The sequence below is a fragment of the Centruroides vittatus genome, unplaced genomic scaffold (genome assembly GCF_030686945.1).
Source record: "Centruroides vittatus isolate TY-2023 unplaced genomic scaffold, ASM3068694v2 contig_1388, whole genome shotgun sequence".
NCBI lineage: Eukaryota > Metazoa > Arthropoda > Arachnida > Scorpiones > Buthidae > Centruroides > Centruroides vittatus.
In genome coordinates, this window is record NW_027120871.1 from 281,262 (window position 1) to 307,588 (window position 26,327).

A 26,327-nucleotide genomic window follows, 5' to 3' on the forward strand; every position below is an offset into this window, starting at 1 on the left:
AACAGCTCTACTTATACCGGCGGTTCTTCGCCAGTGTTCCATAAACCTGTCTCAAGCATTCCATGAAAAACAAAAAACAAAAGTTTTTATTGCAAATTTATTCCAATTGCCTTATTCATAGACACTCCCACATTTCTATTTTATTCAATAAACTATAGTTTATTTCTCCATTGTCTCTCGAGAATAGTAAACACAGAATCGCTTATCAATTTTCGAACGTACTAACGCTCCACGTAATAATAAGTATACGAACTATTCCGCTGCCTCGGAAAGGTCGAGAACCACAGACTAAAGCAGTAGCAATAATCTTTAAAGCATTTTTCCTCCGATCATTATATTTAAGTGAAGCCGTTCTATATATAAAAAAAGGAGTCACTTCTAGGTCATTTCTCAATATGTGTGTCTTCATACAAAGTAACTTCTACCCAAAAAACTGTTCCAGGAATGAAATTTATTTTATTTTGACCATATTAAAACATGAAAATCCCATTACAAATACCAAATTTGCAGCAAGAAGTGTTATTTTACACACATCAATATAACCCTATATATAGACTTATACATAGATTTTCACAATGAATTCGGCTATTTCAATTGCATTTCTACCTGTTATTGATATAAATAAAGGAAATTGATTAAATTTGATACTTACTTGACATTGCTAATTCTTCCTTTTCTTTTGTTGTTATTTAAAGGCATCATATTTTTTTATATATTGTTAAATACGCTAATATTGGAATAATTAATGGCAATAATAATACGACAGGAGAGAGAATAAACAGTATTAAAAACTTAACGATTTTCTTAAATTATTTCCAATTATAGTAACAAACAAGAAAAAATAATAATAATAATAAATCTATTCAACACTTCTAAATAAAATTTCTTTTATATAAAACTTATTATTTATTTATTTATACTTTCCAGAAAACAAAATAAATTTATGAAATCGAAAGCATTATCTATAACTTCCCATTTAATTCAATAATTGTTAGGCTTAGCTGAAAGCCTTATGATTGCCGCCACGACACCGGAACACGTGTACCTCACGTGACTAAATTTTAATAATCCAATGGAATTTTTTTAATTAGTAATATTTTTAATTAATTATCGTTAAATAAAATATTAAAAATTTTATTATAATTATTTGGATCGTATTTTTCAAGTTACTTTTTACCGAGCTCGATTTAGTGTGGGGTCTTCGCGTTTTCGATATTTTATCATGGCGTCGTTTGAAAATTTATTAATGTTTTTTTAATTTAAAAAGTTGTGTTAAATGCGAAACTATATTGGAGTTTTAAAAACGCGTTTACAATAATTTGGTATCGATTAATTTCAAAAATTTTAACCATATGGATTCGAACCCGGACCCTCTTCTGCGGGATGGCCGAGCGGTCAAGGTGGCAGCCTACCGCTTTGGGGAATATCCCGTCATCGAATCCGAACGGGTCGAAAAATCCCCAGGAATTTTTCGGGGGGTGGTCCGTTCGGATATGTCGGACCCCGTTCCTCACCACCCGGTCGCCCCATTGTGGGCCTCGCCGAACCCATAATGGGCCTACTAAAAGAAGCCCTCTTAGTGCCCACAGGGCGGAAAGAGTTAAAAAAAAAAAAAAATCCCGCCCCATCGTGGGCCTGGCCGAATCCATAGTGGGCTTGCTAAAAGAGACCCTCTTAGTGCCCACAGGGCGAAAAGAGTTTTAAAAATAGGAGAAGGAGGCCACGATTAATGATATATATCCAATGCAAACCGGAAGTCATGTTGTTTCAATTGAAAAATTTTCCCTTAAAAGGTGTTACAAAGACACGACTCTATTATTAAAGAAAAAGTGTGATTTACAAGGGCAAGCCAATACTAATTTGAGATTGAGATTATATATTTTACATTAAATAAACGATTAAAGATTGCAGCCCCGATTTGTGACACGTTACAATAGATAATTGCTAGTTCATTTTCGACTCTTTCTGCCCTTTGAGCAATAAAGGGCCTTTCTTTTTCATACGGGCTTGGCCGATATGAAGCACACAATGGAGCCTCGATATAACAAGAACAAATTGTACGTGAAAAATTCTTGGGAAGTTTTCGTACGGATTTGATACCGGATCCCCGCAGCAATGGGTTGACTAATTAATTGTTTGTTTTTTTTTTTCTTTTTATTAAGTTATAGTAACGCAACACTTAAACGATCTGCCTAGGGGGAATGCCTTCCGGGTGGTCTTTTTAATAGTAACTAGTCCCTGTTCAGGCGTTACAGACGTGGAGAAAACCTGGAAAACTCCACGACCAGATTTCAAGTTAGCATTGAGCCAAAAGAAAAATAAATTCAATAATTAAAATACTAATAAAGAATTGTAGAAACGATATAAGTTTTCGGGAGATATTGTTTTGCATTAAACATAGCTACAGCTCGGTTGCTTAAAAATACTTATCGTTCGAAATGGATGAAAACAATAAAAACAAAAGATGTGGGGATGAAAATGAAGTTTCTCGGCAAAACGATAAGCCAATTTCTAATGTGGCAGCCCGGAAAATATGTAACCAGGATAGAGATAGAAGTTCTTCTTTAACTACAGAGCAAAGTACAACTACTTCTTCGTATGGAACTGAGAGTGGCACCTAGTCATCCAAAAGATTAACGGAATTAATTGAAAAGTATAAAGATACAATAGAATGAAAAGAAACAAATGCAATATCTTTTAAAGAAAAAATTGAGACGTGGCAAATTCTAACCGAAGAATTTAATAAGTTCCAGAGGTTAGTAAACGAGACACAAAACACTTGAAAACTTTGTAGAAAAATTTGAAGCGAAAAGCGAGAAAAATGTAGCGTCAAGTAAGCGAGCACGGATGAGTACTGGGGAGGAGTATGTGCCTATATTGAATGTACTATACCACCGATTACAGAAAAAATTATCTCTTTAATCCCCTAGGAATTTACACCCCACTCAAATCCTGTTGACAGTGATGATTTTAATGCCTCTGTTGAAAGAAAATTTGTTTAGGGGAAGGAAAGGCAAGATGGAAACTACTTACCCACCCCGAAACGCGCGACGAAGCACCCGAATCTCCATGCACACAGAGACACCCGGATATCTTGTATTTATGAACGGCGACTCAGACCAGTTGGTGCCACCAATTGACGGGTGTGAGTATTTCTTATTTCGCAGCAGATTATTACGCAATCATTGGACTTTTGCAGTGTTATTATTTATACCTACAAGGTAAGTATTACTATTTTGTTTTTATACAAAGTACCTATTAGGGATAGATTGCATGAATTGATATTTAAAGAAGAAAAAACATCAAGGATTTTTAAAGCATTGATATTATTATTGACAATCGGCATGTGGGTAAGATGGAATAGTTTCCATGTTGCCCGCGCGCAATTATTTTGGTTTCTGTTTTCAATTTATCTAACTAATTGAGGATGTAATTGTTTTTAGATAGTGAACAAGTATATAAGAAAGAGCAACAGAGGTTCTTGGACTGAAAAAACGATGCAGATGGCGATGGATGAAGGTTTTGTGTATTATGTGGAGAACCATATGTGGAACCGCCCACAGAGGACTGGGTACAGTGTCCAGTGTGTTGTGGTTGGGCACATGAACTATGTACAGACACAAAAGATGGATGTTTTTTATGTGTCAATTGTAAAATGTAGAGATATCCTATGTATTCCATCTTGCCTTCAGGGTGAAAGCAAGATGGAATTTTTGACGTTTTTACTTTATGGTTCCTAACAGATTTTATACTTAATATTAATTATTTTTAATTACACAGTTTTTTAACCATCTAAGATCTCTGTCGAGACCGATTAAAATAAAAGCTTTATATTATGTTGTTTTATGTTTTTTTACATCATAAAGTTAAACCTTCCATCCTGCCCTCCCTTCCCCTATATCAAATTATACTCGATCAAAACTAAACAGTAATAAAGCAGTTAATTATATAATAATCGTCGCAGTAATTTTAAAATTATTGATAAATATGCACCAGAGAATCACAAAGCTCGAATGCATTTTTTAAGAGAGGAGTATAGAACTAAAATGGAATTTTATGAAAGAAGATTTAATAAGAAAGAGAGAGCATGATTGTAGAATTGAACTCCTACAAGAAGTAAAAGCTCTATAAATAAGAGAACAACAATTAAAAATAGAATTACTACAAGAAAACTTAAAAAGCATTTAAAAAGTAGCAACTTTATATTACGAATTTTGTTGTTTGGTATTTGTATTCTAAAATTAAAAAAATATCTAGAACATATTATTAATAAATTTCATTTTTATAGTTATTTTATTAAAAATTATTTATAATTTTTATTCAATAATTTATTTTAATTACACATTCAAATTTAATGAAAGTAATACAGAATTCAGAAGTAATACAAGGAAACTCTATTCTTCCATACACCAAATAGTCTCTCTTCCCTGTTTCTAGTTTTAATATAAGCTGCATTATATTTTACTTCTGCATTTGTTGCTGGGTTTAAAAGTAGTGTCATCAAATATGGTTTTGCAAAGATAGCCACAATCTCCTAAAAGACAGCGTGTGACAGGAGGAACTCTATTCTCAAATTTCAGACATAATTCTGAATTATTAAATGTAGAATCATCTACTGATCCAGCCCATCTTGCTACTAAGTTTCTTATTAGTAAATTAGCATCACTGACTACCTAAAAATATTAATTGAATGAAAGATGAAATATTTATATTTATTAAAATTTAAATACAAACAGAATGTATTCATGTAAACACTCTGATAAAGAATAATATAAAATTTGACATATCTGGGTATTGATTAAAAAATAACCTTTCCTATTTCTAAATAATTCTGCACTTGTTCCCGGAGATGAAATTAAAATATGAGTACAATCTGAAGCACCTAAACACCTAGAAACTCAGCAATATCGTAAAATTTTTTAATGACTTTTCTGTATTCCAGCACTATCCAACTGTATCTAAAGCTTTGGAAAGCCTTTTTTGAAAGGCTCCCCAAAGCTTCAGATACAGTTTTAATTATCTTACATACACTTGAAGTCAGATCTCCCATTTCATGATAAAAATTTCCAGTGGTATAAAAACGTAAACTAATCAATAACTGCAATAAGGGTGTTAAAGGCTGGTTTCTTCTTGTATTCTATGATGGCAAGAGGAGCTTGATTTCGTCACATACATGTACGGTACAACAGTTCTTTTGCAGAGCCTATAGCTTAAGATAGTCGTTAATCCTGCGATTTGTCTAATCGTCTGTTGGTGAAATAGGAGGTAAGACAATTTAGCTCAATCGATTAAAACTGATCGGTATTATAAACCAAAACAGGATACAGTGCTGATAAGCATTAATTGAATGAGATGGGACAATTACAAAATGAAATGTTCGTGGAATCATTCTCAGAGAATTAAGAGAATCGTATCTAAATAAAATTTAACAGTACGGCTAAAGATAAATATACATTATATATTTGTACCGTCTGCGAGCAGCATAGAAGTGTATTGCCTTTTCACTTGAAAGCAATCAGATGTTTTTTTTCTCTCTTTTCGTTTTGTAAACACTAATAGGGACTTTTAAATCATACATCATACGTTCGGTCAGATCCACAATGAGGATGGGTGCGTAGTTTGGTTTATTTGTATATGGCAACGCGACACATAAGCAATCTATTTCCTATGAGAAACTGGTCCCTATTTACGTGTTACGAACGTGAAGAAAATCAGGTAAACTCCACATAGCCAACCCATTGGCGAGGCGCAAACCCACAACCGACTACCAGTGTTCAATGGTTTTATCCATTCGAGCATTGGTGGACACTGGTCGAGTGGTTTATTCCGGCAGACAGACCAAAAAAAAGTTTCTAATTTTGGGTATTTTTGACCGCTTAAATTCAATCGCAAGTCTCGCAGAGAGATAAGCTGTTGTTTGCGTGTATGGCAACGGCATTTACGGGCGATCTGCCGAGAGAGATGTTACCTAGGACCCCTGACTCCTAATTAGATGCTACCGTCTCGACCATCCACAAATCAAAAGGAGCAATTCAAATCACACTCGAGAGAAATCCATAATAACCCTCGAGATGAATGCCTGAGTCCATCTCTGTAGGGATCGCAAAAACGCGTAAAAATGGTGAATGATTATAAAGTTCCGAAGTCGGAAAGTTTCGAGAGTCAAATCGTGTCAGGAACATGTGTTGGTGATGTAAACCAGACACGAAAGAAACTCTCCCAAAACTTGTCCTAAAACAAACGCGACACGATAATGAACGACCGAGGGGATGTCAACCGAGAGAGAGGGAGCTTTGTCCAGGTGCTCGTGTACGAGTGTCAGAAACGAAAAACAAAGGGGGGTAAATGGCCACCGAAGCATCTGGCGGACCGCGTGAGGTCAAAAGCGTCAAAGAGAGGGCCATAACGACGGAATATACGAGCACGAACTTCAAAGACTCCGTCAACACCTCTCGGAACTCTCCCGACCCAGATCGGTCTCTGGTTTCGCATAGAAACAAAAGAAATGACCAATCGGGGTAAGGGAGAGGAGGAACAGAACCAATCAAGAGGGTGAGATTCAAGGGGGAAAATATTATAAAACTCCCGAGTCGCGAAGACAAGGGTTCTCCTCCAGACAGAAAGTTCGATTCTCCTTCGGTCTTTCGGAAAAGAAGTGCTGCGGTTCTCCTGCAGACGAGTACATCCCCAGCCGAGTCTACCCAGATCAAGACGATCCGGAGATCACGGGAAACGGAACAAGATTCCTTCTTATCTACAACTGGACCATACCTCATCGTCCATCAGCGCCCAGAGACTGTCTCTCCGGGATTGACCAAGGAAGCCCCGTAACGTTCCCAACGTCACCGCAACAACGCTACGCTAACGATCTAGATCGTATTGTACTGCAATTATATGTAAGTTAACTTAGTAGTTAGAATAAACGGTTTTGTGTAAGACACTTGTCATCTTTGTTTCCTACCGCCACCACCCACATACGATTTCGACCCTAGGTTTTCCTGACGCGGATTAACTGTTTTCCCCTGGAAGTCGGCGGCCTTACAATCTCGAGGATGATCTGCTGAAAGGTACTGGAGTAAAATAAGAAAAAAAATTGACTATTAAAAAATTATTCTTAATTCAATACATTAAATTCCAACTTTAATTTATTTCATTTTTAAATTCATCAACATTTACAATTCTTTAAAAAAACGAAAATTTATTTTTAATAATGATAATATACTAAGACATTGTTTAAGAATTCATTGTTGAGTTATTTATTGAAAACGAATGGATTAAATAAAATGTTCGACCAAGATAAATTTATGAAATATTCGGGAATAAATGTAAGTCAATAGAGTACAGTTGGAACGCAAGACATACGTTTAGGGAAATAAGGTTGCCTTATTGTTGGGCTGGCCAAACCCACAATGGGCTTAAAATAAAAGGTTTTTGTTTCCTATAGGAAAAAAAAGCATACAATTTGAATAATTATATTTATAATTTAAAACATATTTTATTTTTTAAGAAATGAGATTTTATAAATGATTTGTTTTTGCATCTAGGATTACAATAAAGATTTCGGGCGTTCTTTTCGTAAATTGAAAAGAAACAGATTATTACAGGTTTAATTAATTATTAATTATTTAAATATTCAAATAAAACATACTATTTAATTCTTAAAATATATTTTATTAACACAAAATTAATTAATTTAATTAGAGAAAATCTCCAGAAAGCTGGAGAGCAAAGGAAGAACAAGCAGAATTCCTGCATTATATTCAGCAAAATACGGATGCTATGTACACGGATATGTACATGGATCCCGATGAGTTACAATATTATCCTCCACAAGACCATTATAATAATTATGTGAATTATGAAAATGATTTTGAATCTCCTCCTTTAAGAGAAACGCCTGTTAAATGCAAAAAAGTACGTAATTTTAGTAATTTAAGCAATATATTTTATTAATTTTTATATTTTTTATATTGATCAGGAAAGTAAGAAACCTTTACCTTCGAAGTCATTTCCTCTTACTCCTACTACACCAAATAGTTTACGTAAATATACTGTATTGGATCCAATTAAATCTAAAAAGGTAAGGTAAATACAATGTATGAAATGTAATATTAATTATGTTAAATAATAACGTATATTTAAAATTTATTAGAAATGTAATAATAGTACAGACATACAAACAAAATAATTTATATACTTGCTTCTTTAGGATAATATAGTTAAAGAAAGCATAAATGAAATCAAGAAAAATACAGTTTCAGTAGTAGAAAGTAGAAATAAAGGTGAACAAATTACAGATTTTAATGAAAAGAAACGGGAAAAAATGGTATGTTTATTGAATACGTATATAGAATGCCCCATAAATCACCAGAAGAAGTACAGTTGTACTCTGGTGGCCAAGATTCAATTCCCTGGATTAAGCAATAAAATACTAATTACTGCTCTAAGGCCCACCAGCCTTCATTATAATGTGTACGGTACCTTCTCAGCAGTAAAAACAATTGAAAAGCGGCGCGATCTACGGCAAGATTTTCAGTTTCGATACAAGATGCCGATACTGGCCGGTATCGATACTTTAAAACTACTTATGTTACCAATATCGATACTCTTGTGGTATCGGGACATCCCTAATAATCGGTGACACCTATTTGCTGTAACAGATCCAAATGATAAATAGTATGGTACGCTACACGCACATTGATGAATAAATAAATACAGTACATATATGTTACATTAAAAGAATAAACAAAAGGAGACATAACTCTCATGGTTTCCGATTTATGGGACACACTGTATATATATTGTGACAATTTTATTCGGAATAAATTAAATTATAATTGTAATGTAATACATTAATTCATTTAAATCAATTTATGTAGAATTTATTAGAAGAATTACCGATCGAAGCGTCCGAACAGGTAAAATTATTATAATAAATTTATAATTTAGATATCAAAATTAAATTATATTTGTTTTTAGATTTATTTGATGGAAAGTCCTCCTCCTGAAGAAAATCGAGAGATTAATTCCTCACCGAAATCTATTAAACAGGTACTGTTTAAAAGTAATGAATCATTCTCTTAAATAGTAGCGAGGTTGAGGCCGAAGTTTTAAACAGCACCGCTTTCCTGTAAGCCTAGAAGTTTGACAATGGTCTTTGGAAAGTCAGTGGAATCATGTTCGACATTCCAAATGCCATTGTCAAATTTCTAGGCTTCGAAAGCGGCGCTGAACGTTCGACGTACACGTTTTCGCGTTTAAAACTTCAGCCTCAACCTCGATATTTAATTAATTGATAACGTAATGCACCAATCCCATCAGTGGCCAGGTGGATAAAACTACTGAACACTGGTACTGGGTGGTGAAACTTTGCCTCACCAACAGGCTAGACACATGAAATTTTCCGGGTTTTTTTGCTTCTCTAACACCTAAATAAGGCTAGTTTCCTATTGAGTATCTCAGAAGGTACACCAATGGCGTGTTATCCTTAGGCAAAAAGGACAATTGCTTGGGTCTCCAAATCAATCTTTCATAGGAAAATATTCCCCCAAAAATTTCCCTCGTAGAAAATCAACACTGTACATGACGCTCCCTAATTCAAAATTTCCTTGACTCCGTGAAGCTATAACGCGCCACTCAGGTATCTCCTCTTGGCAGATTGCCCAGGAGTTGTGTTGCTTTATCCCATCACTACATTCCACTCCACTTCGTAATACGTCAGCACATTAAGTTCATATCGCTAACTATAATTTCGTTTATTCGCAATGCGAATGATTCTCAATGGTATCGACCAGTATGGATGGGAATAGACAGAGATGTTACAACTCATATTGGACATGGTAAAATACGGGGTCGTTTGGTATGAGAGAAATAGGCAGCAATTCGAAGGTCGCTGCAATTTCCTGTAGATACTGCCCATTATAAAATATGAGGATCTGGGTTGGAGTCGAGTTGGGATCTTCGTGGAGGTAGACTAAAAGATTACCGCGCAACTTCATAAAATAAGATTCTTTAAACTGATTCTTAGGCAAACGAAGAGGAAATTCTTAAAAAAGAGAAAGTGATAATAAAAAACATTGGAAAATTTTCCTTAAGAAATGATGAAAATATAATTGATGAGAAAGTCAACATGCCAGAACGAAAAGAAACGAAAGACGAGAATGACATTAATAAGTAAATTATTATTATATTCATGAATAAAACTAAACGAGAAAACACACAATTACAATTATAAAACACGAAAATAAATTATAATTTATTTTAAAAATAGCAAACACATTTTCCCTGATATGAAGAAAAATGAAAATGAAATATCTTCAAAAATTTTCGGAAAATCTTTACTAAAACTTATTCCAAATGTAAGCCTATCATTCATTTGCTTCCTACATTTAAATATTTTAAGTATTAATTATACAAAGTATTTATAGAGTGAAAGTAAGACTGAAGATGCTCTAAAATCAAATAAGAACACTGTAATTTTACCTGGAGAAAATTTTCAAAACAATCCATTTGAAAGAGAAAAGGAAGAAAAACAATACGTAAAATTCGTTTTAAAAATTTCATCAATACTCTTATAATTTTATATTAGACCTAACAATCTTTTAAATTTATGAATACTTTTTTATCTATTGTTAACTCTTTCTACCCCTTCTACCATTGTTTTTTTTTCCGTATTCGGAAAAGCATACAATGGCCACTAAGTGTTGAGAAACGTTGCTCGACATATCCGGCACAGACCGTCCATGAAAAATTCCAGAGTTGCTCGGTCGGATTCGATTCTGGCTTCTCTAGAGCAGTAGGATAATGTCTTAACGACTCGATCATCCAGTTGTTTAATTCTTAAATGATTTTGTTAGCTAGAATGATGAGTATTTTATGTATAAAAGTGGCCCACCAGTGACAGAATGGATAAAACCACCGAACAATGATAGTTTGACACGGGTTCGACTTCCGCCAACGGGTTGGCCACGTGGAATTTTCTTGATTTGCTTCACGTGTCTAATAGGAAAGTCCTCTGGGGAGGAGTTCCCCATGGCAGATTGCCCATGTGTTGCGTTGCCGAATCCTATTAAACCAAATCAAACATATAATGTCATAATTTTCGTATTTATTTATTTTCTTTTATTACTATTATATATATATATATATATATATACTGTATATATATATACACCTACTCCTACTGCTATATAATTTACATACAAAATTTAATTAACTATATATTTAATTATTCTGCAGAGAAGTTCATTATTGGAAATTAGAAATGAATTGACCGAACTTCGAGACGAAATAAGATAGTTAGAAAGGAATTAAACGATTTAAGAACAGAAAAAGAAAGGATGCAAAATGATGTCGCGGAAGAACGGAAAAAATCAGAAAAATTTATGAACGAAATAACATTAAAACTTAAAGAAGAAGGAGAGAAATTAAATCAAAATAAAATTTCAAAAGAAGTAATTCAATCAGAAATTAAAAAATGCGAGAAAGAATTATCAAATATAAAAAACCAGCATATACACGAAATCAATGAAGCTACAAGAGAAAAGAATAATTTAATTGAAGAAATAAATAAATTAAAAAATTCTGTTGATAAAAATTCAGTAAATTCATTAAATTTACAAAAAGAACAAGAAAAATTATGGGAAGATCTAAAAGATTTGCATATTAAAGCAGAAAATGCAAAGGTTTCTATGACCGACTTGCAAAATGATACTGAAAATGTCAAAGAAATCTTCATTAATCTACAAAAATCTGCCGAAAAAGAAATAAGAAACTTGGAAGATGTTATTGCGAAAAAGAATTCATTAAAGGAAAAGGCAAAAAACATAGAAGAATTTAAATTGCACGAAACAGTTTCAGCAAAATATGAAAATCAATCGTGTAAAGGAATTCAAAATGAATTAGAACGTTTGAAAATTTTGAGAGAAGAAAATTCAAAATTAGAATTAGAAAACAAACGTTTAGCCTTAAAAAAGCACAATTTAAAGAAGATTTATTTAATTTTCAGACAGAAATTTTAAATCAAAAATATTTATTACGAAAACTAAAAAAAGAGAAGATGGAAATTGAGAACGAATCGATAAATTCGCACATTCGTGATTCGTATCGTAAAGAATTACGTTTAAATAAAGTAAAAGACGATTCAAATGAAGCACCCGTACAATATGAAGAAACGCGGAAATTAAGAGAAGCAATTGAAAGTTTAAACTGCACTTTAAAATATCAAAATCGGAAATACCGAGGTACGGAATTAAATCAAAACCGCGAGGACAACAATGAATTAATGACAATATCTCAATTAATTGGGCAATTGACAGAAACTGTAACTATGTTGAGGAATGGTCAAGAAGACATTCGACAGCAACTAAGTAAATTCTCAAACCAACATAACTGTTCGGAGATTTCGCGAATTCCTGACCAATGCGAATTTTGTATAGGGGTGAATCGCTCTCTTCATCATAAGCATATTAACATTTGGATGAATTCGCCTGATTCTAATGACAAAATGTGATTAGATATAAATACTAAAAAGAATCGATGATGATTAGAATATTTTAAGTTAGGAAATATAATTTTAAAAAATTTCAAATAATTTTAATTTTAACATTTTAAATTATTACTTGGATTATTCTAACGAATAATATATAAACTGCGGAAATATTCAATATAAATTATATAAAATACAACTTGATGATTTCATTTTTTTTTTTTTTTTTTTTTTTTTACTGTATGGCAATATCATGGCGCTTTCCTCTATGATAGGGCCTTTTCCTCATAAGCCTGGAAGAAACAATTTTTTTTTTTCTATCTGGCAACTTGTTGCATCTATGATTTATATAAAAGTATCGTGGATAGTGTTTTCATATAGTATCTAAAAGAAAGACGTGTCTTCCTTAACTATACCATATAGAGAACACTAATGAAGATTAACAATTCGAAATTGTGTTGTATTATTGTGTCTCTTTAAAGTTGTGGACGCGAAATTGGGAATTTCGCTCCTCGACCTCGGGGCCTAAGGCCCGTCAGTCGCCGACACGCTCGCTGTCGCTCGCGGTCGGCTAGTACTATGCGCCGCTTTCGCGGCTTGTCCAAAAAACCTAACCTACCCCTCCGGGAGGTGACCATCCCTAGTAAGACTAATAAAAAACCTTTTATTTCAGCTCAATCGATATACAAGGCTCCAAGTCCACGCGCGGTTGGATTAAATACAGTACATTGTGCATTGTGACAGCAAGAAATCGTAAATATGATAACTTTGTTATTTTTCGTCTCAGGTCCAAAAGTAGGGTATCGTTGAACTCGTCTCGGTCCCCTCAGTTCAGATATATACTCAAAGTCCCGAAATTCCACCGGGAGTAATCTATAAAACAGTCTTACATAACACTGAAACGAAACTATTCGAGTCATGGAGGACGCAATGTTGCTTTCCAACTTAAACTATTACAAACAACCGCGACAGTGCGCACTTCAACCGGAATATCGGAACGAATACCGTGGGAATTTTTAATAGGATGCCACGCGCGTGCTATTACGCGGATGAATAAAAGAACGCACCCTAGATGAAGCTGTAGTATTTAAAGGTCTTCAAATATGACGTCCTCACTTGGGGAATATGTAAAAATTTTGTGACAAATTATGACAGGGAATGGAGTATTAGTAGCATGACGACGTCCTAAAGATTCTCCTGTTTGGAATAATTTCTTTTTATGAAATTCATTATGAAGAGGTATTTTCATCAATAATTACACCTTGCTTATTTAAATGATTGCACTTTAATAGAAATACTGTACTGAATATGCTCTGTTGAAAGCGCTATTGTAGAACTTTTAATATGAAAGATAATGGCAACAATTTAACCTTTGTAGACACAAATTACAGATAAAGATTCCGTATAGCTAAAAGATATACCCAGGGGTAATATTCAGCGGGTTCGCACAGGTTCGGCCGAACCCGTTGTTAAAATGTTCAGTTTTCCGAACCTTGTTAAACACACGGAACATTTCTCAGTGGTTTTGTTGTTTTTTTTTTAATATATTAAAATGTACGTATTATACTCTGTAATACTACTTAACTAGAACCTTATACCCCGTTCGCACCGAGCATTTCAATCTAGATTGTGAGCAAGGTCGGGGACTATGTCTTGGTGCGATCTCTCGACCGAAACGAGGTTTAATCGCGATCGATTCAAGAGAGTTCTTGAAACTAGATCCAGTCATAAGAGAGATCCCACAATTTCACACGCGCGAGATAATACAAGATGGCTGTGTTATATCGCGTCGGGCTATGGACAGCGAAATAAAAAGGATATTGTATTTCAAGAGATGATGACATCTATTATCAGCAATGCCATTCAGGGTGAAAAATTTCTATGCCTAAAAAAAAAAAAGGTCGACAGCATTAATATACTATTGTTGCCTGGTCTTCGCCCAGGACTCGTTACGTTCCAAATACGCCACTGATTATTAGATATATCGCAAGAAAAGTTATTGTATTTATTTCCTGCCAAAACTTCCATTTCGTTTGTCGGTGATTGTCAGGGAAAAATTTTCTGCTAGCGAACCCTTTGTTAACTATTTCGAATGTCACCACTGGATATACCGATATATAACATATTAACTTTAAATTTAGTTTAGAAGTGGCTTAGTACAATGATCTGAAAGGCTTATAATGAGACGACTGAATGGTGAAAGAGTAGTTCGAATAATTCTTGGAAAACCATGACGAATTCCCGAGTTTCCTGACTTGAACTTAAAATTTACCATGACAAAAATTCGCAATTTTACAAATATACTATAAAAGTAAAACGACTATTTGAATTAATGCGTAAAAAGAGTTAGTATTGGTCTTTGAGCTGGTAAGCATAACGTTTATAGCATCTACAAAGAGTTGGTAAGCCGACATACGTACAGATGCAAGCAACTTTTGTAAGGGGGTAGGCCGATGCCGCAAATTTAAAACAATCGTCCTTTTAATGAATGCCTCCTTATCCCTTCGGTCGGCCGACTTTAAAAGATAAAAACTAAATGAAATTTTAAAAAAGAGCTTATTCAAAATTCTAAAAATATTTAATATTCTCGCGACACACCTGACGCATTCTTGTGACACATAAGTGTGTCGCGGCACACGGGTTGGAAAACAGAGTCAAAATATTACCTCTTTATTTAAAAAATGAACGTAAATAGTGTATAACAAATACAATTTTATACCATGAATGTATATTTACTGCAAATTGTATTTATGCTCAGTAACTACGCAAGAATTTTTCTTTGTAGCGGGAGACTTATAATGAAGAAAAGACATTACTAAGAAACTTTCAAATAGATGGATATTAAAACCAGAATAAACCAAAGACTTTTTTAATAAAATTTTTATCGTTGATTACATAGAAAATATTTTTACGTTTTTTAAAATATATTTCACTCAGTAAATTTTTAAAGCTATAATTGGGCTTTATTCCTAAAATCATTTTTCCCTTACGCAACTGAGAGCTGGCAACGTTCGTTGGCATAACGAAATCCGGCATTTCTTGAAAAGTCGTGGCTTGTGTAATTTCGAAATGGTAGGTTGCATTATGTTATAAAAATTCGGATTAATACTAATGTTTTTATGAATTTTACGATTAAAATAATTAGATATAAATCTTAAGAACCTAACATGGACGATTATGTTATTTGTTTACGTGGATGGTTTTATCTTAAAGGTTTAAAAAAGTAAAAGACGTCCTGTTTATAATAATAATAATTTCAGTCGAAAATATTAAAAAGTAATTACTTCTATTAGTTTTAATCATCATTAATTAATTTGTATTAGGTTTAATATATCTGCATGTGACTATATTTCTGAATTGAGCATCTGAGTAGAAGTTACACAGGTAATGTGTATATATAAGCATATACAGTGTAAATAATTACCTATAAGTAACCTCTGCCAACATTTGTACGTGAAGAGGTCAAAATAATCTAAATTTTATTAGATTTGAATAAAAACTAGAAAATAGAAACTCGGTTTTGAAAGATAGATAGTTCTATCTTTGGCTAGTTACCATATTTTTTGGAAAGGGTAAAGTATGGGATAGTTTGATAGATATTTTCTAATTAATACAGTTTTTCCCTTCAACACTTATTTTGTGCATTTTTCTGCATAGTGCATTTATTTCAGAAGATAATGAAGAAATTTGGAGCAACAGAATCCACAGTTATGCTTTGTAATTAGTAGACTTCAGTGTTTTTACTTTCAGCTGTTTTTTCATTTGTCTAAATATTGATATAGAATAAATTCTCTCTACAGGAGCATTTGATGCTGATAGAGAAAACTCTCATTTTCATCATTGGAAACTGATCTGGGTCTGGATTTGCAAATGTCTCTTAAGTTACAATGTAGTATCCTCAGTATCATAAAGTTTACCAGAAATTGATGATATTTTTTCATTTTGTGTTCACAAAACACAGCATTTATGACAAAATTGGAAATGATTGGTAACAAGAGTATGTCTTATGGCCATGGTTCTCTTTTTGATTGGGGAACATGGTTAATGTGTACCTAGGTAATCCAAGATGGATGCACTTCCGGTTAAGACTACTAACATTCCTAATGATGACTGTTGGAAGCGATCACGTGACAATCTAAGAAAATGCCAACACCTAACTAAAATTTTTAGATTAGACACTTGTTCTATATTACAAACTACATAAAATCTAAATTAAGTATTAAAAAATACACAGTACACACCATGTTTACAAAAAAAAAGTTTTTTAGTTACGTTTTCAAAAGTTGTTATTGTCTTTTTGTTCTTTTAACAGCAACTTGACTGCCAATTGATTTTACATTCCTACTGTTCTCAGCTTTGTTATTTTTTTTTACTTTTGTTTCCTCCTTTTTCTTTCAGGGTTCTGGGGCAGCGGGCACAGTTGCTGGTTCCTTCCATACAGGGATCTTACCTGATCCTGGATATATAAAACTTAAATGTTTCACAAACAATTGGAAACGTTCTCTGGGCTTCATTGTTTGCCATTTAAACAACTTTTTGTACATAAACATATACAGATAGGAATCCGACAACTCTTCGGTATAATGTTTAGGCAAATGTTTCCTGTTTTTAAGACACCCCATAACCTTTCTATCTTCAGAGTATGTACACCACTGTTAGGGTTCACAAAATTTTCTGAATGATTTGCAGTCTGGTGAACTATTTCTACGCCTTCTAGGTCTTTTATGTGATGATAACCCCTCCACTCGTCAGTCAAAACTGTACTTCCGGAATTAACGAATTTTGAAATTATCCAATTCAATGTTTCTTCACTCCTGTCATTAACCTTACAAACAAAGCATGTGTTATTCTCACAACACACTCTGCCAACTACCCATCTCGAGCCCTTCAATTTGCAACCCTTATTGTATTTCGTCTGGATATTACGGTTTCATCAATTTCCAGTTTTGTTGGGTCCTCCTATTTTAAATGATGAAACGTTATTCACGGCTATCATCATAACTAAACGTACATAGTTTGTCCAGTCAATAGACGTATGATTACTAATACTACACGCCAAGGCTGCATTTGTTAGCGTGCATTCTACACACAGCAATTGCCATATGAAGGAAAATATGTTGTTCTAAGAAATATGCCCACACTTGCCTTTAAAAGTGCCAACAAAAGCAGAACCATTTTTTTTACAATAGGCACATCTCATTGCTACAGATTTCCTGTCGGCATGGTACACTAATTTACACAGACGGGAACAATTAGTACAAACATCTTCAACATGCTGTAAACCTCACATCCCACAAAATTCTCTTATCCAGCCCTAAATCATTATATTCATTTTCAAGTAACCTGAAGAACATTCATGAATTACATTTACTCCAAAATTCTTCAGGAAAAATATCTTCGGACATCATTATTTCTTAAATTTGAAAAATAATTCAATAAAGAAACAAATAATTAATTCTAAAAATAAATTTAAAAAGAAGGAAAATAAATAATTGAAATGTTCTATGAAAATTCTAAAGGTACAAACATCTAGTAAATGCTACAACAGCAAGACAAATTAAAAATTTACTTATCTCTACCTTCACAAACAGTAATGCTGTATTAATTGATTTGCATATAAATATACTGGATTGTGAAAAATGCCCTCTATAGTTTTCCAGAAGTGCATCCATCTTGGACTACCTAGGTACACATTAACCGGGAACACTAAACTTTGATGACTTTTTTTATGGAACACGTAAAATACATCACCTTTAAAGCAGGGTGACAAACCTTTTTGAAATTAAGAGCATGCTCAGTCTAGTATATGATACAAAAATTATTTTACATTGTATTGATTTTTCTTTTGCGACAATTTTTAATTGTACATTTGATTTTTTTTTTTGGCACCCTTGAAGTGGCTTCATGGAGCACCCGTGTTCCGCGGACCACGGATTGAGAACCACGTCTTATGGTATCACTAGCAACCACTTCTGTTTTAAAAAGAATCAATAGGAAGGCATTGCTTGCTGACATATTTTCAGAATTTTTTTTGCTTCACATGTTTGCAATATATGAAGAAAGATGATACTGTATTTACTTGCATATAAGACAACCTTGCATATAGAGAGGTTTCAAGGTCGCATGTCACGTGATAAAACACGCGTTTGCTCCGCCCATTCGCCATTTTTGTGGTAGTTTTCGCTCGCTTAGCTTGCACGTCGTCTGTTATTCGACGTCTCTTTTTTAGTTTAAACGTACAAAAATACTGCAGTTCTATTATCATGGATTAAGTTAAAAAAGATTCTTTTCTTGTGGGCTATTCTAGCGGTCTAACAGGACGAGATGCAGCTCTGTACGAAGAGAAAATTTCATTATTTCAAGGCGATCCATACGAAGTCAGTTTTTCAGACTTCGTCGTAGATCAAGAGTTGTGGCCGAAAGTAGAATTTGGTGACATTATAAACTATTTGGTTTTGACAACAAATTTCTACACCCTGTCACAAATGAAAGCTTATAAATTTTTAGAGGCCCATAACTATTTAACAAGTGGCTGGGTTTTTCCTGATATAAAAGTAAAAGTAATGAATAACAGCGAAGTAATATTGCTTGGAAAGATATGTTTTCTTTTGTTTGTTTAAACTTGTGTTTTTATGTATTTCTTAACTAAGAATTTTTGTCTGAAAGTAAAAGTCTAATTAAAAACAGCTGTGGAAATTTTTTAATTCAAATTGTTCAGTACCTTTATTTTCTAGTTGAAACTAGCATATAATAAGCCTACTTGCTTTTAGTTTTAACGTGTAATGTTTATAAGTTTGCACTAGCTAAATCCTAAAATTACATTAGTTATTCGTTTATAAATGCACTATACCTAACTAAATTAATATAAGCAAATCAGTAAACTCTTTTAGGTTTTAAAATATAACTTAGTGTTTATTAATGTAAATATTGAAATGAAATGTTTCTGACAAACTCTTGTATTAATATTCACTTTATTTGTAACAAAATTTTTCCGGTTAATTCTCGAGAACCATGCAGTTTGCCTTCGTGAAAGCTCCTCAGTTTGGGATCCTTGATGACAAATAATGACGGGAATTTTAAAAAATGATGTTCCTTTGTTCTTGAGTGAACTAGCATTACACCCAATTACACAACAAATCACCATAATGATATTTGCGACGAAAAAAAAACAACACAAGAACTCCAGTTAAAGTGCACGCGAACACACACAAAACGTAAACAAGTCACAAACAGTCACAAAGATGGCGCTGGACAATTGCGCATGCTCATGACGTCACTAGTGATGTCGACATGAAACCTCTCTATAGGAGAAGGTGTGAGTTTAAAGATAAAAATAAAGAAAATAAGATTTATTAATACAATTCTAATTTTATTTCATTTAATTACAAGTAAAATATCACTTTAACATAAATTCACACATTATTCTGCAAAAATTACTGGCATTTTAAACTTTAAGGAAAAATTTTGTAAAATTGACAGCATAATTTGTTCACATAAAGCTGGACATTCTGGAACCTTTTTTTTTTTGCCAATTCTTAAGTCAAATCCACTCTGTCTATTGCACTTATGAATTTCTGAATAATCGTCTGTTTTCACATGGGAATAGATTAAAACTTATATTGTGCTCCCGTGTGATTTTGGAATTTCAACCTGAAATTCAATTAAAAACTTTACTTTTCCTATTGTTATTCATCTTTACTCCTGACAATATACAAGAAAGATTCAAACGACCCAGATAAAATACTTGTTTTTAAATACAAGAGGGTAAGCATCCAGTAAAAAATGTGAATACACGGTTCACAAAAATTATTTGCAAAAATGCAAAGAATCTTTCGCTCGCACATATAGGATGACCTAAGATTTTGAAGCTGTGATAAATGCTTGTCTTATATGTGAGTAAATTCGGTAATTTTTTATGTAATGCAGCAGTAGTTTACTTGAAGTGTGCTAGAGTTTCTTTTATTTCTATTTAAGAACTAATTTATAGTGGAATAAATTAAACTTATTATTGAATTAATAATAAGTTAGAGTTGACTCTCCTGTAAATTGGACTGCTCTGTAACAGTGAATAATGTCTGTCTTTATATGATAGCTTGAGAATGAACTATTGAAGTAAAAATTCTATGTACTGTATTTAAATGTCATAATTGATAACACAGGTCTGCAAATTTCAACTAATAAAAAAACTGTTTGGACTTTGAGATGTGATTTTACTAACAACTCTGGATACAACTAAAAACATTCTCTCAAATGTTGGAAAAATTATCAATTTTAGTTTATTATTAACATGTATGGGTACAAAAATACAACATAAGCCACTAATTGGCTTTGGTGCTTATCAGTTCTGAATTTTTTTGCCCTAAAACTGCATTTCGTGGACCTTATGTTCTGCATCTAGAATATCTCTATGCATCATCCAACAGTAATCAGCCATCATACAGACATCCCATTGTCTCTGGTATCTTCTTTTCACCTCCTTAATGTCCTGATGGAATCTTTCACCCTGTTTTTCACTTACAGTCCTTTGATTTTCAGGAAAATAATCCAAGTGCTAGTTCAGAAAGCATACCTCGAGGCTCATATTGCAGCCCAATTCATGGTACTTAATTAACGAGTTCTTTACTATTTCTTTATAATTGGGATCTTTATTGTTTCCTAGAAACTCTGAAATTATTGCCTTAAATGGAATCCAGGCATCCTGTTCTTTATCATTCATTGCAGAAAGTTTTATGTCTGTATTAATTTCTTTATATCAGGTCCTATAAATACACCTTTTAGTTTTGCTTCAGACAAGGCTGGAAACGTTTGAATAAATACAAAAAGCAGTCTCCATCCTTTGGTAAAGCTTTTATGAACTGTTGTTTCATTAATCCCAGCTTAATATGTAGAGGTGGCAGCAGTACTTTCTCTGGGTTCACCAAGCTGCTCCTCACAATATTCTTTGTTCCAGGTTGTACCAGTAATTGTTTACTAGGTGGCCATTGCTTCTGAACCCAATGCAAATTACTGGCTCTGCTGTCGCATTCACAGAGAAAACATGGAAACTTGGTATAACCCGTCTGCTGACCTAATAACATGCACAATGCTTTCAAATCTCCACAGATAAGCCACTGGTGCATATCATAATTAACTTTTTTCAGAAGAGTTTCAAAGTTTTTGTATGTTTCCTTCAGATGCACAGAATGTGCTATAGGTATAGATGCATATTTATTGCCTTGTACAGAAGCACACATTTGAGACTTAGATGAGTCTATGAATAATCTCCAGGCTTCTGCATTATACTGTATTCCAAATTTCTGCACTAAGCCACCTATATCTTTGCAATAAACCAGCAAATTGTCTTCTGAAAAATATTTGATGTACTTCTTTCCTCTATTCCTGTACCAGGAGAACATGGTGTTAATGTCTAATAAGTTTTTTGTACAGGGTGAGGCGCCAAAATCCAGACAAATTACACATTTTTTTCAAACATATTTCTTATTGAAAAAACGAAAAGATTTACAAATTTTTTAAAATCACATTGTTTGCAATGTCATACAGAATACATTTATTCAATATAGCTCCTGCTTGAATGACAGCCTCTATTCACGGTCTGAATTGTGTGCATGCGCGCTTTAATGTCTCACGGTCAATATTGGTGAATGCCGCATCAATAGCGGCTCTCAACGATGTGATGTTTGCATGTCTGGTCTTGTTTGTGACCCTTTCAACTACGCTCCATACGTAGAAGTCCAGAGGATTTAAATCTGGGCTGTTGGGAGGCCAGAATTCTTTTGACCAAAACATGTCGACGTTATCCGACAACCAATTTTGCACCAAATGACTTGTGTGGGAGGGTGCACCATCCTGCTGGAAAACATACGGCTTTCCAGATGACACAGTTTCCATCCATGGCTTCACTACATTTGACAGAGCATGCAAATAAACATCTTTTGTGACATTTTCCCCCTTTGTTAAAGAAATACAGTGGCATGACATCACCCTCACTGGACACAACACCTAGCACATGAACATTCGCCGGAAATTTCGTTTTTGCAATAACGGGGACATCTTCTGGGTCGTGGGCAAGCCATCAGTCATTTCTTCGATTGATTTTCGCATCAACAGTAAAAATTTTCTCGTCAGAAAAAAATCTGAGTCGTCCGGCAGCATTGTTTTTTAAGGAACACAAAAGCAGGTTACAGTGTTCAACTCGCTTTGTCCTGGCAGCTTCGGAAAGCATCTGTCTCACTTTAATTGTGTAAGACTTGTAGCGGTGGTCTTCCTCAACGATTCTACGCATAGTTTTCTCGCTCACACCAACAACCGACGACAATTTTCGGATTGACTGACCTGGATCCTCAAAAATCAGCTCCTGAGCTCGTTGAATGATTTCAGGGGTTCTGACAATGTGCTCCTTCGAGTGAATTTTCCTTGCCGGTGTTGCAAAACCTTCATTTGACTTCTTCGACCGATTGTATTTTGCAACGACATCATAAACAGTCGATCTTGGGTATCCGAAGAACCGAATAATTTCTGTTGCCGAGCGTTCAGCGCGAATACTTTCGATAATCGCGGCTCTTCAGTTATACTCAGCACTTTGTTTCAACATGGCAACTGTTTCGTGGTTAAAATGGTTTAATACACATGTCAAGCTATTTGAACGCCAAACACGACATCTACCGGTGGTACAGAATGGCGGGAATTTGAAATTGAATTTTGTCCGGATTTTGGCGCCGCATCCTGTATTTCAATCGGATCCTAGTAACTCAGCTGCATCTTTGGGAGACCAAGGTCTCTTACTAAATCATTTAGCTTGTTCTGAGTGAAAGGTTGCAGCTCATTAGTTGAAAGACCAGGGGCAAATTCTTCGTCCTCTTCTGAGTTCGTTACAACTGGATGAAGGCATTCTGGTGGAACAGGTATAGATATATCAGATCCATGTGATACAGGTCTTATTTTTATTTTTAGTATTATAGGCCTGAATTTTGCAATAGCAATCATCACTATGATTCTTTGGTTCTCTCCATACCATGGTTACTCCAAAAGCAAGTGATTTTTTTCTTGCCTCTTGTCCAATGTTGTAAATCCTCAATGAAAAGGGTTGTTTGTTCTGATTTTTCCAAAGTAGGCATATATGCTCTTTTTTTACAAAATAGCACTATAAACCACTACATTCAATTAACATGTGCAAATCACAATAACAAGTATTTGCAATTTTTCAGTTGGTATATTTATATTTAATTAACTTTATGCAGATATGCAGTCACAAGTTGACCACTCCAGAACCTGCTGATTCCTGCACAACACCTGATGTAGCATGTTTGATTACATGTATATTTTGGTTAAATCAGGAATTCTGAATTAATCTGTTTGTTTTAAAAATGTAGGTATATTTTTAACAGTGTAATTAAATAAATTATGGCTACTGAAATGTGTCACTAATATGGTCATGAAATATGCAAAGAAAGAATCAATTCATCCAATAAAAATAGTTTTGTAGAAAAACCTCATATGATAGAGAAAAACAATGACATTTTTGAATTCAGCATAAAAAAACATAAGGATCACAAAAAAAGTCAAACAGCTTTTCTATTGCAGACCTGTGTAATTATTAAGTCTTCAAAAATATCGGTGTAAATATTGAAAACTGTATTTTAATGTTCATATAATTAATTATATAATAATTTATATTAGGCAGCCCATAAGACCTTTAAAATCAAACAGAAGCTAGCAAAGAAGATGAAACAGAATAGACCTATCCCACAGTGGATAAGACTGAAAACTGGAAATAGCATTAGGTTAGTAGTTTTATTTGATAGTTTTGTGATTTTATAATGTTATTAATTAAATCTTATGATTCAATATCAATGTATAAAATTTTTAATTCAGATACAATGCTAAAAGGCGTCACTGGAGAAGAACCAAATTGAAACTTTAAAGAACTTTGGCTCTTCGTAAGGATACTCCTTATGAAAAAGCACATTGCACTCTGTTGTTAAATGTACATGGATATGATTTTTATTATTTTTATCTTTTTTAAAATGTGTGCATTAATAATTGAAATTCACTTTTGTGTAAACAGAATGAGGACAGTATCTTACAGATTAATGAAACAGATTCTAAAATAATTATAAATATTTCTGCTAAAATTGTTTGTATATTTAAATATTTTTGTTAAAAAATAATACAGTTTGGAATATTCAAGTCATTTGGAAGAAATGTATTGTAAAATTGAACTGTTAAATTTCAGATATGTAAAAAAATATCCATAATAAAATATTAACAGAGGGCTTTTAAGTGTGTATAGTTTGAATTTTACATAAGCAAGATTAAAAAAATACCATTAATTTTGTCTCTCTCTAATGAAAATTTTTAATATATTAGTCTAAGTAAGCTTTTAAAAATTACAGTTACAATGATAAATTGTATAGTTCTGATCAGTGTAAATGAATGTTACAAACTTTTACAAATTTTGTAAAATATACATCTGAAACCTCTTATGGACACAATTTTCATAGTCCAGTATAAATAGTATGTAACTTCACTACCATTACAATTTTTTCTTGCATAGGCACTTCATTATGGAAATGGACACATGAAATGCACTACAGTTGATGTTGTGGCCTCTCTTCATAGGCACATTAGATTCTTATCAAATTGATTTCCTTTAAGCAGTGATCATACTTAGCAATTTCCAGTTGCACAGGTGACCACAACTGCAACAAGCGCGTCTTGTCATTGTCACATTGTTGGCATTGCAACTCGGAAACATGTGATCTTATAATAGACCAATAAAATTACAGTAGCTATTTTTGACCATTTTTATGGGTTTACTGACAGTTTACATTCTACTTCAGAGTATTTATGGAATTTTAGCCACTTTTCTTATTAAAATGGCAAGCAGTTCCTTTTTTGGAATGAATAAAAGAAAAAAGGTGATCATTTTATTAGAGCTGGCAAGAATACACGAAGAAAAAATAAGAGAAAACGTTCATTTGGGGTTAGAACTTGGTGAAATGAAAATGAACAGGCTAAACAATCTTGCTTCTACCAGCTGATGAAAGAATTAAGGCTTTCACATGCTGAAGGTTATCGGGGATATATTGATATCTGCATGGATACAAATACTTTCCAAAGTATATTAAGGAGGATATCCTCCATAATAGCTAAAGAAGATACGCATCTTCAAAGTTCTATTTTACCAGGAGAATGTCTTTCGTAGATACTTTATTATATTCAATGTTGATATGGCATGGCACAAAGGCGTTTGCTGATTGGGAGCACATTTGCAATCAGCACAAGTAGAACAAACTTTTGTTTCTAGTCGCGGTTGCACTCGCACTGGGTTTTGAAGGGGTTTCCTAGTTAATGAAGACAACCATTGAAGTTGCAGTTGCCTGTATGGCTGTAAATCACAAGGTGACCACAGCTTTCCTTTAGAGTTTGCAGTTGCAGTCAAATTGATTCAAAAAACTCAAGAAGTTGATGGTTATCCATGTTTATTCTTTATACTGAGGCTGGTCAGTGATTGGCATGATGTTTTTAAGTTAATTCATTACTATTTAATATATTTTCTTTAAATTTCAAAAATTTGTCTAACTTTTTATACTTTTTCATGTGAAAACAGTTTTGAAATAATTTTATAGTTTACAAATATTTTATATTTTTCCAATGTTTTTACTGCAAGCTGGTCATTTGACCAGCATGAAAACTGCAAATCTACATATCACATCAGTTTCTGATTGAGTAATTTGAATGCATCCACTGTCAAAGAGTAAGGGCTGTTTCACACTATGACCGACTGGGCCGACCGGTCCGACTCCTAGTCGTATTGCCATGGCAACAGCAGTCGGTCGAC

At 33.6% G+C, this 26,327-nt stretch overlaps 2 protein-coding genes and 2 long non-coding RNA genes across 8 annotated transcripts in view; 2 read left to right on the top strand and 2 right to left on the bottom strand.

The window, feature by feature from the left end:
* The window catches only part of LOC136968080 (ataxin-2-like protein), a 75,747-nt gene extending 74,708 nt beyond the window's left edge, over window positions 1-1,039 (bottom strand). For 3 of the 5 annotated variants that reach the window (XM_067262044.1, XM_067262043.1, XM_067262042.1), the window contains exon 1: window positions 653-1,038. In XM_067262044.1, the coding sequence (XP_067118145.1) occupies window positions 653-702 (50 nt within the window). In that variant the 5' untranslated portion in view covers window positions 703-1,038. Of the gene's footprint in view, window positions 1-652 lie in introns of all 5 variants that reach the window. The other 2 variants (XM_067262046.1, XM_067262045.1) reach the window with 1 other exon arrangement.
* The window catches only part of LOC136968084 (uncharacterized), a 385,441-nt gene that overhangs the window by 181,871 nt on the left and 177,243 nt on the right, over window positions 1-26,327 (bottom strand). The window lies entirely within an intron of this gene.
* Window positions 6,346-12,367, top strand: LOC136968086 (putative leucine-rich repeat-containing protein DDB_G0290503). The gene is made up of 11 exons (XM_067262050.1): window positions 6,346-6,518; window positions 6,617-6,896; window positions 7,702-7,914; window positions 7,979-8,080; window positions 8,210-8,326; window positions 8,880-8,918; window positions 8,980-9,051; window positions 10,028-10,173; window positions 10,271-10,358; window positions 10,428-10,538; window positions 11,239-12,367. The coding sequence occupies exons 1-11, from the start codon at window positions 6,346-6,348 to the stop codon at window positions 11,296-11,298; spliced, it is 1,401 nt and encodes a 466-aa protein (XP_067118151.1). The 3' UTR covers window positions 11,299-12,367.
* On the top strand, window positions 24,087-24,446 carry LOC136968090 (uncharacterized). The gene is made up of 2 exons (XR_010879595.1): window positions 24,087-24,267; window positions 24,359-24,446. It is a non-coding gene; the product is annotated as an uncharacterized lncRNA (long non-coding RNA).

Coding starts and splice junctions, on each gene's coding strand:
- LOC136968086 (XM_067262050.1), top strand. CDS start 6,346: ATGGCCACCGAAGCATCTGGCGGACCGCGTGAGGTCAAAAGCGTCAAA. Junction 8,327..8,879: donor AAAAGAAACGGGAAAAAATG/GTATGTTTATTG, acceptor CAATTTATGTAG/AATTTATTAGAAGAATTACC. Junction 10,539..11,238: donor AAAAGGAAGAAAAACAATAC/GTAAAATTCGTT, acceptor ATTATTCTGCAG/AGAAGTTCATTATTGGAAAT.